At 37.8% G+C, this 15,510-nt stretch overlaps 1 protein-coding gene across 14 annotated transcripts in view; it reads right to left on the reverse strand.

The window, feature by feature from the left end:
• Nucleotides 1-15,510, reverse strand: part of dlg1a (discs large MAGUK scaffold protein 1a) — a 181,635-nt gene that overhangs the window by 105,655 nt on the left and 60,470 nt on the right. For 7 of the 14 annotated variants that reach the window (XM_073870188.1, XM_073870187.1, XM_073870190.1 and 4 more), the window contains 2 exons: nucleotides 11,248-11,415; nucleotides 636-743 (listed from right to left, as the gene is read on the reverse strand). In XM_073870188.1, the coding sequence (XP_073726289.1) occupies nucleotides 636-743; nucleotides 11,248-11,415 (276 nt within the window). The remainder of the gene's footprint in view (nucleotides 1-635; nucleotides 744-11,247; nucleotides 11,416-15,510) is intronic. The other 7 variants (XM_073870192.1, XM_073870191.1, XM_073870208.1 and 4 more) reach the window with 1 other exon arrangement.

Raw genomic sequence — 15,510 nt, forward strand, 5'->3', positions numbered from 1 at the left:
GCTGTACAAGAATAGTAATCCTCAACCAAAAATTGGTCTTCATTAACTTACCCTTACAGTATGTTACTCTGACCTATACAGTATGAGAAACTAAATAAGAGATTTAAAGGATGCTGATGTAAGGCCTTATCACCAGACACTGTCATTGCATCATTACTTTCTTTTTTACCTGTATTATTGATTTTGGTCATTTTAACAAAGTTGATAATGCTTAAAGATATGCAGTTTAAAATTGAGTTCAAAGAAACAAAGTGGATTTGATGAAGGGGTACTTGTGCCCCTGTTGATAGTGTTACAAGATGGGTAGGCTTCTATACTCTATAACATTTCATATATAACCTAGAGTACTGTACATACATTTATTTATTTAAAAACATAAGTTATCACTGCTACAGTAAATGTATACTTATAAGTTTCACAAGAGCAAAACATTTTTAACAGTAACAATGCAGAAATCTACCAAGTCATCTTGCATTGATCCAACTGTGCCACCTAGTGCTTAAAAGACAAACTACAATGCAACCTTTTCAAAATTGTCTTTGCTCTCTCTAATCTCTCATTAAAGATTTGCACATAGAGCTGTAAATAATCATCAAATGTGTGTAAATAGGGACCATAGAATCGCACTGGGTTACCTGTATCAGTGCGCCGCTTTGTGAGTACAGTGCTGCGAAGGCAGGGGCCGGGACCTCCTCACCTCCTAATGTTGAGGATCCATCAAACACGTACTCCAAAGACTCTACCTGAAGAGGGGCACGTAGCTCAGGTGGTACGTACGAGTACAAAAAACACACTCTCACAGAAACACACACACAGATATCAAACTACAATGCAAACACCTTTTGAATGAGTCTGGTGCATGTCTATTCTGGTGAAAAGCATCGAACCTTCAATGAAACGCATGCAGTTACAAAACACAAACCACAAGAGCTTAGCAACAAACTGCTGGCATGATGATGAACTCAAAAAACACTGATCATCATGACAAACAAACAGCAGAAAATCAAAATGGCAAACAACTGGTGTTGTGTGGCAGAAGCGTGATGTATCTGAGACAGATGGGTCACAATGTGATCCTCTGGGCATCATACTGGATGGCATGTAGGGCTGGGTATCGATTCAGATGTTCCAGATCAATTCAATTTCGATTCACAAGCTATCAAATCGATTCGATTTCGATTCAGTTTTCGATTACGGTTCTCGGGTTGGTTTTTATACTTGATTCTCAATTCAAGTCAATGAATATAGATTTAATACAAATACTATATAAATAAAAAATAACAGTGAACATAAGTTTACAAGTGGGTAATTAATAAAAAAAATTAAAAGCTACAACACTATCGTTGTCGTTTTGCTTGCGAAATCTAAAATGCTTCCATACCTCTTACTTTTTATGTGAAGGTGCCATCAATGTCGAGGAAGCACCTAAAACGAATGACAGGCTCCTTGGTATCATCACGCAAGGCAAAAAAGAGGGTGACATCTAGTGGAGAAGACTAGTAATTTGATTAATGTTAATCTTACGTTCAATGTTTGCAAAAAAAAAAATGAAAAAAAAAAATCAATTCTGCTCTTTGAGAATCGATTCTGAATCGACCACGTAAAAAAAAAAAAACGATTAATCGAAAAATAGATTTTTTTTTGCCCAGCCCTAATGGTATGACATAAAATAAGTGTTCCTTGCTTGATTTAGAGTTTTTGTCGGTAATTGGTAACTACTGTTTTCTAATACGCATGGCAATTTATTTAAACTATTAATTAGGACTACTCCACTTACTAAATTAAATATGTTTAACACGGTTAATTCAGTTTAATTGATTTTCAGTAACATGTTCAAATAAGGTCCACGGCTCACCAGCAATATCGAAGTGTTTTCACTAAAATTTCACCCACATTTTGATTAAAATCTTGTTTATTTATAAATCATCGCTATATGGGTCATACTAATTATTGGCAAAACATTATTAATGGTACTAATGTTTATAATAAAGACCAATCATAAGCTCCTAAAACATTAAATATCTTTGTTAAAAAAATTATGTTTTTCTCTACAGGGGAACTAAAGGGAGATCTGGGATTGAGTGAACCTCAGGTCATCCTCCTATTATAGTGCACTACTCCATTTCACTTCCTGTAAATCTAATACTCCTGTAAATCAATCAATGTTTACCAATGTAAAAGCAAAAATGCCACTGGTAAAAATATTTTTATTTTGAATATTTTTTATTTATCTTTATCCCATATTTAATCAGCGAAGCACGTTAGTACGTTTTAAAGGGATAGTCCACATAAAAATGAAAATTATGTCATCATTTACTCTCATGTTGTTACAAACCTTTACAAATGTCTTTATTCTGATGAACACGAAGGAAGATATTTGAGAAATGTTTGTAACCAAACCGTTCGTGGACCCCATTTACTTCCATGGTATTCTTTTTTCCTACTATTGAAGTGAATGGAGTCCACGAACGGTTTGGTTACAAACATTTCTCTAAATATCTTCCATGAGGGTGAGTAAATGAGGACAGAAATCTCATTTTTGGGTGAACTATCCATTTTATATAAGCATAACATGAACTTAAAGGTGGAATGAACTCCATAAAGTGTTAAACCTGATGATCCACGTTATATGATTTGGGAATGTTCAAAAAAACTAAAGCACTTTTTTCTAATGCACTTAACCCCTGGTAGAGGAATATTTCACACCTTCACAATTTAGAAAATGGGTTAGCACCACATCTTACACATGGTTATGAAACCCTGCAACAGACAACCAATCAGGTACGCCTCATGTGCAAAGTCACAGAAACTAAAGAGCATGTAACTCAAATCACAATCTGCGTACAGTCACAAAAACCCTCCATGCTATGTAAACATTCTTCACAGAGTTTAAAGGAAAAGAAATAGTATAATTGACAAAGAAAATAATGTCAAAAGGTGACAGGAAATGCCTGAAATGGAGCAACTTACTTAAAACCCTAAGCATACAGTTATTTAAAGTGATTGTGCCCTATTTATCCAATAATAACTGCTGACACCAAAAATATGCAAATAAGAATGCTAACCAAGGGTTTATGTACAATGTTAAAAGTCAGATTATCAATACCTGAAATATAATATCTTATAGCCCTTGGTAAAGTATGAGCAGTGTGAAACATTAAACAGATTTGGTTTAGAATAACCATGGCTTAACTATTTCAGGTGTAAAAGGCCCTACTGTGTCCAATGGATCTGAGTGCAAAAAAAGGTTACATGGTCATAATTTGATTAGTAAACTATCAAGTAACAAAATATTTCTATTCCATTTCATAACATTTTTCAAGTCATAAATAAAAAATGTCTGAACTTTGTCTATTTTCTTCAAAGTAGTATTGAAAAGTAGATTTTAAATGTGTTTCAGACAACGGCATTCTGGCGTTATTGCGCATGCGTGAATTTAACTGCTACTTTGCGATGTTCTACTGTAAGGGGGCGTTTACACCAAAGCTTTTACGCCCGCGGCCGGCGCATGTTTTCAATTGTTTCCAATGGAAGCTCTGCGTTTTTCAAATAAGCCAGAAGCTAGCGGTTTTCTTCCGCGCTGAAAACTGCCGAGATACGGACCACCACCGCCGCACCTTTAAACGGGCGTAGCTCGGGCACCATAAGTCCGAGACCTTAGCCCTTTGAGTCGGTTACTCTACCCGATGGGACCTTACCAACGAGCCAACCCGCGTCTCTCTAACCCTTTGCCCGGCCGAGATACGGAGTACCACCGCCGCACCTTTAAAAGGCCGTAGCTCGGGCGCCTTACGTCCGAGACCTTAGCCCTTTGGGTCGGTTACTCTATCCGAGGGGGCCTAACCAACGAGCCAACCCGCGTCTCTCTAACCCTTTCCCTGGCCGAGATACGGAGTACCACCGCCGCACCTTTAAAAGGCCGTAGCTCGGGCGCCTTGAGTCCGAGCTCTACCCGAGGGGACCTTTCAGACGAGCCAACCCACGTCTCTCTAACCCTAACCCCGGCCGAGATACGGACCACCACCGCAGGACCTTTAAACGGCCGTAGCTCGGGCGCCTTAAGCCCGAGGAATTTGCCCTTTGGATCCCTTACTCTTATGGCATATGAAATTGTAATTGCATCAGTTTATGATTGTACCTCTAGTGTATTATATGTGTTAAAATGTTTTAAATTTAAGCTAATTTTAACTTTTTTTTCCGTTTGTAGATTAAAAGGCGAGTAATGCTTACACGGTAAATCTAGGTTTTTAGACTTATTTATTACACAGCTCTCTGGAATGCTTCATTCTGTTTGGTCAGTTGAGACATTTGCAGGTTCGTTCTTTTCAAATAATAACCGCTCCAAAGTAATAACGCATAGCCGGTACTACTTGTATGTTTAAAATCCCTCCGCGCCAACAAAGATTACGGTTTGGCGCCATCTTGTTACAAACACTGGACCAACATTTAATGATAAGTGTGATTTTAGGTGCAATCAACAAAAAGTTCATAGAGGAAACTTTCGCTGACTCTACCAAAAACATCAACATCCCCGCTGGGACCACATTTTTAATGTCACAGTTCACAATTAATGGAAATGTGCAAATTAATACTTGTAAATAAATAAAATACTTATATATTCATATGTAGATGTTATAAATTGTCTTACTAACGTACATTCCTTTGAATGTTAGTCACTATATCGTTTCGCGGAAAGATAAAAATGTTAATTTAAAGGAACAGTATGTAGGATTGTGGCCTAAATTGGTATTGCAATCACAAAACTTGTGGCTAAAACTGGTACTGCAATCACACAACTGGTGGCCAACACACAAAATGACAACATAAACATCAGTTGAGGGCTGCAACTCCACTTTTTAAATGACAATATCCTGGCCGGACCACTGTTGTCAGTGATATAAGTATTTGAAATGAAAATGATTTCTTAATGTCTAGTGACATATCAGGGCCATTTTATGATCAATTAATATACATTTTTTACATACTGTTCCTTTAAAACAAATATGCCAATAAAATGTTTCAAATTCATATTCATGTCCAGTTTTTTTTGTTACGTGGCAAGTAGCCGTGTCCTGATCGCGTCGGGTCCTGATCACACTGTCGGGGCTTATTTCGCGATAACTACCTGTACATTATCCCTTACTTACATCATACAATAGTAAAAACTCCTCTTCTGACAAAAGATCGCCAAAAGCAATCCTCTTGCTTTTTTAAATGCCTTTTTTGTATCTCAATAAAATTTATGCCACGTTGCGCTGTCCTGTTAACGGTTGCTTAGTGATTTTTAGCTACGGCAGTGTGACAGCATACTTGCATGTTGCCGTAACCGTTCCATTTCGAAGCTGTTGCTTAAAGTACCTAATGTTCGTTTAGGGCTACTTTAGAAAAAGGGCGGCGACTTTAATGTAAGGGGACCCGTGGTGTATGTACAGCAGATAGAAATGGCTCGTACTAAGGTAATAAAAACATAATGGTTAATTATGCAAGTTATGTACCTGTATATTATGTTGCATTTCTGTCAATAGATCCTCAAAAAATGTACACACAGCACTGGGGACAGCAAATCTGTTGACAGCCCTAATTATTATTTAATTAGTATCAGTATTTTATAACATACTAAATGTAATACCATGCACATATTTTACTTACTCTAGGTGCTTTAATAAAAAAAAAAATATTTATTTATCCTAAAAAAATCATGGGAACATTTCTGTGCTTGAGTATTGATATATTGATGGGCCTTTGCAGGTATACAAGCCAGTTACAGGACGTTACAACTGTGGGACATGGGGAGCCACAAGATGCCAGCTCCATCTGTGCTGAGAGTTAAAGCCAAACATTCATACCACAACCCCATACTCACGATAAGAGCTTCAAAAAGCTAAATGTTTAATGGAAATGACATCTATGATCGATAATAAATATCATACATTTAAAGTGCACCTGTTTTTGAAGATGCCAGGCTATGTGGCACTGAAGCGAAAGGTTAAACAATGCATTACTCTGGATGGGTGCATCTCTGTGTCTTGACTGCCAGTAGAACGTTCTGTAAATAGAAACCTGACCAGAGGCATGTGCTTCATGTGTTGCGTGCTACAGAAAGAGTGTGGTCATGTTATCGTCATTCAAGGCAGAGAATACGTGAAGCAATATCTGATTCACGTGAGAATTGATCAAACCTGACAATTATTATTTATTTTACAGGAATCTCTTAGCACAGTGGTTCTCAAACTTTTTCAGCGTGCAGCCCTCTTTGTGTAAGGTGCAAAGAAAATGTATGACAAAAAACAGTTCTACAACTTCACATTTTAATTAAACAAAACATTAAATTATACAAAGTAGTGCTGCCTTATTTTTTTAGGTTTAATTTCACAGAATTCATGATAAATTAATGTATTTTATAAAATGTCATAAAACTGGGGCCCCCCTGGCACCATCTCGCGGCCCCCCTGGGGGCTCCGGACCCCAGTTTGAGAACCACTGCCTTAGCATACTGTAGCAACACGTGTGATATCACTTTTTTTTTAACAGGATCTAAAAAGCATTTCCTTTTCAACTAAATTTAAGGGTGAAGTATTGTTCTATTATATTTAAATACCGTATTTTCTCCTTTAATTCAGAGACAAATACAAGTAATCCATTTACATCACATTTACTTTTAGTCATTAACAGACGCATTTTAGACAACCATAAATGAGAGCATTTACCAACAATAAGTGTAGTCTACAACCAGTATACATTGTTCATAGGTTCATCTGACCAACCAGACACATTATGAGGGCGATACTGTTCTTTTGTCTCTCCAAAAGGAAACATATTATTTTTTTAAAGATTTTAGCAAATTTGTTTGATGCTGAAGCTAAATTACACATTTTAGCTTCAAATAGCCACAAGGTGGAGTAAGACAACTGCAGTCTCTAACAAGGACAGGCATGGGTCATGTGATCAACATGATTTGAAATAAATTGTTTTGAATTAGCATTTAAATCTTAATGGCATTGAACTACCCAAGGGTGTTTTCATAAATAAAATGCTAACATATCTTGCTTATAGGAAGGACAATACAGTAAGTAATTGTGGTGGATGTGTGCGGTATAATGCACACATTCACATACTGAAGAGAGAGAGAGAGAGAGAGAGAGAGAGAGAGAGAGAGAGAGAGAGAGAGAGAGAGAGAGAGAGGGGGGCGATCTAGCATCCAGAGCGCTCCATCAGCCTAGAGCACATGGACTGATTTAGGCAAAATGTTGGCTCGTAGTGATGTCAGAGTATGTGTATGCATGCGTGTGTGTATGTGGACAGGGAGCATTAGCTTGCGCTCTGCGCAGCTGAGACTGATAGGAGGTGACAGGCAGGGCTTGTCAGGCGCTGCTCTGTCGGCATGCAGAAAGCCTCACTGAGACTGAGCCCAGCACTGCTCTTCAAACATCAGCACTGCTCACTCTGTGCAGGAGATTCTGGTTTTTAAAAACTGCCGCACAATTTATTGCAGGGTTTTTGGAACGCACAGCATGGTTTTTAATTGTTCCTGGTTCGGGGATGTACAAAACCATTGGGAAATTCAGTCTGTCTGTAAAGTATTAAGGTGGTCTCGGGGTCACCTGACCTGGGTTCAGTCATGTTGCTTAAGACGGTGTTTACATAAGACTGTTTGACAAAGAGTGGAACTATTTAGGGGGATTTAGGGGTCTCGAGAGGATGAGCTGTTTTTCACTAGACACGCTATCTTGAAGACAGTGCTGATGGCACAAAACGTCAGCACGCATAGCTGAAGGCATCTGTCTGCATGTGTATGGCTGCAGGAGAAATGCTTCGAGCAACAAACAAACAGCACTGAATGCTGTCATCATGTTATTTAAAGGGATAGTTCACCCACAAATAAAAACACTGTCATCTTTTACTACTCTCATGTTGTTACAAACCAGTATAAATGTCTTTGTTCTGATAAACACGAAGAAAGATATTTTGAGGAATGGTTGCAAGCAAACTGATCAGAGGCCCCATTGACTTCCATAGTAGGATAATAGAATACTATGGACGTCAATGGGGCCTCTGTTCGGTTTGGTTACAAACATTCCTCAAAATCTCTTTCTTTGTGCTTAAAGGTAGGGTATCTGATTTGATCCAGAAACATTTTTAGTTATGCTGGTTAAAAGTCACCTCACATACTGATTGCAATCACTATGTTAAAGCAACACTAAAGAGTTTTTACTCTTCGCTCCCCCTAAAGGTTGGAAGCGGAATTGTCCATTACCACTGTCGGAAATAATTTAGCCTGACCCTACAGTCACATTAGCTACAAAATGAGCGACACGCACTCGATTGATGGGCGTTCCTTGGCTAGTTTCTAAAAGCGGTATCAAAAGTCACTTTAGATGTATTGTTAAGTTACAAGAACGGTGTTTTTGGATTTAAAAGTATTTATTTCTCGATAAATGTAACAAAATATATTAGATAAAATGCCAAACTTATCAGATATATACATAAATACGCATTTTCCGCCCATCTTGAATTATTTTCTCAGACTCGACCACAGATCTACAGCTGCTTCTTCACTCCGATTGGCAGTCGCTTTGTCGCATCGCTCAGCATTTGCATAAAATTGCCTGCTTGTCTATTTTGGCCCCGCCTTGCTCGCTCAATGGCGAGCTCGTTGCTTGTCACTGGCAAACGGCCACTCGCATTGAAAATGAATGGTAGCCTGTCGCTCTGTCTCTTGTAGCTAATGTGACTGGGGGGTAATGCAGCAAAGATGGCTCTGATTGGATTGTAGGTCTGCCGTAAAGCAAGTTTTTGTAGTTTTCACTTGAACTACAGGACGGCGACCCGACGGTTGGAAACTTCTTTAGTGCGGTTTTGGCCGATAGAGAGCTGCAAACCAAATGTGAAAGTGCCGTTCACCTTGTTTCGAGTGGATGAACGACTGAAACTTTTTTGGAAACGTTATTTTAAGGTAAAAAAAAAACTTGTTTAAAAAAAGAAAAGTTGTTTAAATGTATTTGTAGAAATTTATGTCATCCATGAAAGGCGTAGAACCAAAAAATGTTCAACAAATCATAGATCTCGGTCCAAACGGACGTTGCCACTTTTGTCCCTCATCCGTAAGTGTAATTTGAATGCCACTGTGCAGCCTGTTCACACAGACACCATACGTCATCGGCGTATTCACATGCACTCACCTCCCGTCTGTAAACAGAGGGAGAATGGCAAACTTTCCTACTGAATTGACAACCTGCACGGGAGCCACAAAACGAAAGACCTCTTTTAAGACAACAACAGCAAAAACTGCCTGGATCAGCAAAGAGCAAAAACCCCAAATTAACATCGGTAACTTGACTGCTTAACCACGAGATACAAACGGCTGCAGGAAGCAAAGGGTCTGAAAGCGTCGTTGCACTGTTTATTTTGGTAATGTAGGTACATGATATGTTTGTATTGAGATGGATTCAGATATTTTGATGAAACGTTGTGTTGCTTATGAAATTTGTGTTCGTTTACGGATTAGCGTAACGATATAGTTATTATGGCTACACAACCGAAAGTGTGCTTTAACTAATTCTGATGTAAAAAAGTTGGTTATGTTGGTTATTTTGGTAATGTTATTCACTTTGTACTGCAAAGTTTTCTCACTGGTGAATGAGACATGAGATGTGGACGTCTGGTCTGTGCGTGATCATGTGTTTTGGAGGAGGCGTGACTTTGGTTGGCAATTTGAATGGAGGGTGGGATCTTGATTTCCTTGCTAGTCGGCTACCGTTAGCATTTTTTAAAATTAGATACCCTGCCTTTAACAGAACAAATAAATGGATACCGGCCTGTAATAAAATAAGAGTTTTCATTTTTGGTTGAACTATTCCTTTAAAGCATCACTAAAATAGTCAACAATTTATCCCTCATCATCAATCCCTAGCTTCATAAGAGTCATTCAACAAGTGAGAAAAGTAGCAGAAAGCTTGACAGATTTTGGCATTTCAATTATAAATAAAATTTTAGCCTACTTGTAATATTAGATCAAATATTTATGGCAATCTGATAATGCTTATTAATATGCACATATTATTCTCAAATCTGATATATTCTTAAATTATTCATTTTAATTCATTCTGGAAGACTCACATTCTCTCCCTCTCAATCACTAATCACACAACAGCATCTTGGACTTATGCGATTCACAAAAGAGTTTAAGTGTAGTGATCGCTGGTTGCCATAGGTACATTGCGCAGTGACTCTTGTGAATTACGCAAGTCCAAGATGGCGTCGTTACCGGAAGCTAATAATGTTTATAACGTTAAAAATATGGATATTTTTCGTACAAAATTGCATCGATTATAGGCTGTCACGATTATGCATGCAAATGTGCGTTTTCTCAATTAATGAATTTTAATGAATTACAGTGAAATCCTGGTACATCCCAAAGCCAGGGGGCGCTCTCATGCAGAAACTCCCTTTGTGCCACAGAAGAAGAAGCATTACAAAGTTATTCCAGTAAATGTCTACTGTAATATTTATATCGCTGTTCTTAAAATTTTTTCAGGTTTTTCATGATAATAAATAATATTTTGAATTATTTTGTGTGTTGCTTTTTTAAATGCACTTTATAAACGACTCCGACTCATAATGATTTTAGATTGATAAGGACTTCCTACTGACCAAATGCCGTAGTACACACACACACACAAGCTGTCCATAAAACACAGAATCGATTCAAAATCGATTTACGAGGCATTTTTTATGGGACACACAATTAATCGTTGCAGCCCTAATCGATTACCCACAAAAAAACACCATTAACCTCTTGGAACCGTGCAGTTAAATTTTCTGAAAGACGGATTCACTTTTTTCAAAGTCAGAAGTTGTTTCCTTGATCCCGGTTTTCTCCCATTATAAGCTTGGAAAGCAAGGACATTTACAAAAAATCTCCAGATGTGTTTGTCTGAAAGATGCTGGACTTTCTTGAACACTTAACTAAAATATTTAAATTTGATGCTCTACATTTAGGTGGATGCATCTGGTTATTTCCTCTAAATCCCCCTAATGTGATGCGTGTGTGTGTGTGTGTGTGTGTGTGTGTGTGTGTGTGTGTGTGTGTGTGTGTGTGTGTGTGTGCGCGCTTGTAAACATGACACTGATGGAGATTCTATCACACACAAAATGTTTGCATGTTTACACAGTACACATAGACACAGAATAGATGACATGCAGCACAGAAATGCATTAAAGACCAAAAGGATCGCTGTGATATTTTACCTTCATTGGAGAGATGTGTGAATGGGAAACATAGCCATGTACATTCTCGATTTGTGAGATGTTCTTCTCCGATACCTGAACCAGCTCAGGAGGGCGCACATCCCCTGCCATGTGAGGAGAGTTGTGATCTGGAGGCGATGCGGTATCCTCATCCTGATATCTATATTTCTGCGGAGAAAGAGAGAGGGTGGGATAAGTTAAACCAAGATAAGACATTAAATATAGGCTTTTAGCTACACTCGGACAACCATGAAATCCTTATAAGCAACTGGAGATGTTTAATGAGAAATATAAACTGATGCTTAAAATAAAGGTATATCAGAATCTTGAGGAGGTTCATATAGTATACTGTATAATTCGCAACCCAACAGTGTAAATGAATAATAATACAAGGATGGAAAAGTCACTGCTCAAAGTGGGTTGGGGCTCACCGGCACGAAGACAAACAGAAATTGTACAGAATTATTCCTGTACAGTATTTCACAGAAACTGCCAGTACTCTCTCTTAATTTAACAAGAGTCTTCCCATTCAGACAAAGACTGCTATGAAGAGACTACAGTATTGTTCAAAATAATAGCAGTACAATGTGACTAACCAGAATAATCAAGGTTTTTAGTATATTTTTTTATTGCTACGTGGCAAACAAGTTACCAGTAGGTTCAGTAGATTCTCAGAAAACAAATGAGACCCAGCATTCATGATATGCACGCTCTTAAGGCTGTGCAATTGGGCAATTAGTTGAATTAGTTGAAAGGGGTGTGTTAAAAAAATAGCAGTGTGGCATTCAATCGCTGAGGTCATCAATTTTGTGAAGAAACAGGTGTGAATCAGGTGGCCCCTATTTAAGGATGAAGCCAACACTTGTTGAACATGCATTTGAAAGCTGAGGAAAATGGGTCGTTCAAGACATTGTTCAGAAGAACAGCGTACTTTGATTAAAAAGTTGATTGGATAGGGGAAAACCTATAAAGAGGTGCAAAAAATGATAGGCTGTTCAGCTAAAATGATCTCCAATGCCTTAAAATGGAGAGCAAAACCAGAGAGACGTGGAAGAAAACAGAAGACAACCATCAAAATGGATAGAAGAATAACCAGAATGGCAAAGGCTCAGCCAATGATCTTCTCCAGGATGATCAAAGACAGTCTGGAGTTACCTGTAAGTACTGTGACAGTTAGAAGACGTCTGTGTGAAGCTAATCTATTTTCAAGAATCCCCCGCAAAGTCCCTCTGTTAAAAAAAGGCATGTGCAGAAGAGGTTACAATTTGCCAAAGAACACATCAACTGGCCTAAAGAGAAATGGAGGAACATTTTGTGGACTGATGAGAGTAAAATTGTTCTTTTTGGGTCCAAGGGCCACAGGCAGTTTGTGAGACGACCCCCAAACTCTGAATTCAAGCCACAGTACACAGTGAAGACAGTAAAGCATGGAGGTGCAAGCATCATGATATGGGCATGTTTCTCCTACTATGGTGTTGGGCCTATTTATCGCATACCAGGGATCATGGATCAGTTTGCATATGTTAAAATACTTGAAGAGGTCATGTTGCCCTATGCTGAAGAGGACATGCCCTTGAAATGGTTGTTTCAACAAGACAATGACCCAAAACACACTAGTAAACGGGCAAAGTCTTGGTTCCAAACCAACAAAATTAATGTTATGGAGTGGCCAGCCCAATCTCCAGACCTTAATCCAATTGAGAACTTGTGGGGTGATATCAAAAATGCTGTTTCTGAAGCAAAACCAAGAAATGTGAATGAATTGTGGAATGTTGTTAAAGAATCATGGGGTGGAATAACAGCTGAGAGGTGCCAAAAGTTGGTTGACTCCATGCCACACAGATGTCAAGCAGTTTTAAAAAACTGTGGTCATACAACTAAATATTAGTTTAGTGATTCACAGGATTGCTAAATCCCAGAAAAAAAAAATGTTTGTACAAAATAGTTTTATGTTTGTACAGTCAAAGGTAGACACTGCTATTTTTTTGAACACACCCCTTTCAACTAATTGCCCAATTGCACAGCCTTAAGAGCGTGCATATCATGAATGCTGGGTCTTGTTTGTTTTCTGAGAATCTACTGAACCTACTGGTAACTTGTTTGCCACGTAGCAATAAAAAATATACTAAAAACTTTGATTATTCTGGTTAGTCACATTGTACTGCTATTATTTTGAACAATACTGTATATGACCTAAGTGATAAACCACCAATTACTTTGATTTTACGCTTGATTTTACTTAACATTTAGGTTGGCACAGTATCAAAGTCTTATATCTTTATTTTTAATATGTTCCTTTGGCTCAATTAGAAGATAATTGTGTTAGCAGTATTAAAGGTCATGGGTTCAATCCTAGGGAAAACGCATACTAATAAAATGTATTTTGTAGTCACTCAAAGTCACAAAAAGCATCTTTCAAGTAGTGTAATATCTTTAAAAGATTAGTTACAGTGAATTCATATGTTCATGCTCTAAAGGAAGAAACTAAATGTAAACCACAAGTTAATACTGTGCCCTGGGCTTCCTCATTCCAAGATGTGTCAAAAATTGTGTTGCTAAAAAAACAAAACCTCCAAAAGTTTGGACCAAGCACTTGTACAGTACTTCAAATCCATTTCTCTCTAGACCTCACTGCTCAGATGGGGAGCACAGTTTTAAATGAGCCAGACAACCCATATCCCTGCCGCACAGTCATCACAGTCGACCCCAATCTGCCATATTGTAGTATCTGTATCTGAAATAGAGGTCTGCTACAGTAGTTTCTTAAAAGGAAACACAAGCGCTTTTATCCACACACATCCATCTTGCCCAGGTGCCTTGTTGACCCTAATCTGTAGTCCGCCTCTATGGCATTCCCAGAATATAGGTTAGGAAATGCAAAAACATAAGTCTTGAGGGATGAAAAATGAGGATGGCTTCTTGTGGAAGGTAGTTGCCTGAAAAAGTGGGACAAGCTCTTATGTTGGATAGGTGTAAAAAGTCCCTGCAATTGCACTATGAGGAAATACATCCTTTAAAGCTAAAAATGTATGACTTTAACTGTACCAATGCACAAAAAGCAGGCTAGATTTAAGATAGATACACATTTTAGTCTGTTTTAAAACCTATCAATAATCACAAAAAACACTGAAAGTTCCAAACAATAGTTAGCAAAATGATGCAGCCTTGGTAGCTTATAATACTGGTTTCAAAATCTATATATTTTTGTCTAAAATATAAAGTAGCATTGCATTATTACTTTACAGCTGAAACATTCTCTGAATAAACAGAGTACTGAAATCAATACTTTATAATCTATAGCAGTGCTTCCCAATCCTGGTCCTCGAAGACCCCCTTCCAAAACGTTTTAGATGTCTCCTTATTTAACACACTTGATTTATCTCATCAGCTTGTTAGGGAGACATGTTTATTATTTTGAAAGGAGGCTGATAAGTTGAATCAGGTGTTTTAAATATTAAATAAGGAGACATCTAAAACTTTTTCGGAGGGGGTCCTTGAGGACCAGGATTGGGAATCACTGATCTACAGTATAGAAAACGAAAGCAGCTTAGTCTCCCAAATCTTATGAAGCCACACAAATTATACTTGTTGTTAAAGGAGATTTTTTTAAGATGTAAAATAATTATTTGGTGTCCCCAGAGTGTGTATGTGAAGTTTTAGCTGAAAATACCCCACAGATAATTAATTATAGCATATTAAAATTGCCACTTTATAGGCCTAAGCAAAAATGTGCAGTTTTTTATGCAAATGAGCGGATGAAATGCAAACATTGATCGAAATGATGGTGGTTTGTTGCAATTGAAACTCAATTGTGCTGTCAATTATTTTTCCCTCTGCACTAAATGGCAGTGCTGTGGTTGGATAGTGCAGATTAAGGGGCAGTGTTATCCCCTTCTGACATCACAAGGGGAGCCAGATTTCAATTACCTATTTTTTTCCACAAGCTTGCAGAAAATGGTTTACCAAAACAAAGTTACTGGATTGATCTTTTTCACATTTTCTAGGTTCATAGAAGCATGGGAGACCCAATTATAGCACTTAAACATGGAAAAAGTTCTATGCTATGACCCCTTTAAGACCCAACCTGATTTCACACACAGTAAAAAAAACTCAGCATTTTTGTCAAATCAACATATGAAGAGCTTGGTTTCAAAATGAGATAACTCCTTTTAAAAAAAAAAATTAAAAATCATATTTTTTGATTGTGCATTTCAATTAATATCAATCAAACTGCAGTTGGTTTGTTTTGATTTAAGCCTTCTT

The sequence above is a fragment of the Misgurnus anguillicaudatus genome, chromosome 8 (assembly GCF_027580225.2).
Source record: "Misgurnus anguillicaudatus chromosome 8, ASM2758022v2, whole genome shotgun sequence".
Lineage (NCBI taxonomy): Eukaryota > Metazoa > Chordata > Actinopteri > Cypriniformes > Cobitidae > Misgurnus > Misgurnus anguillicaudatus.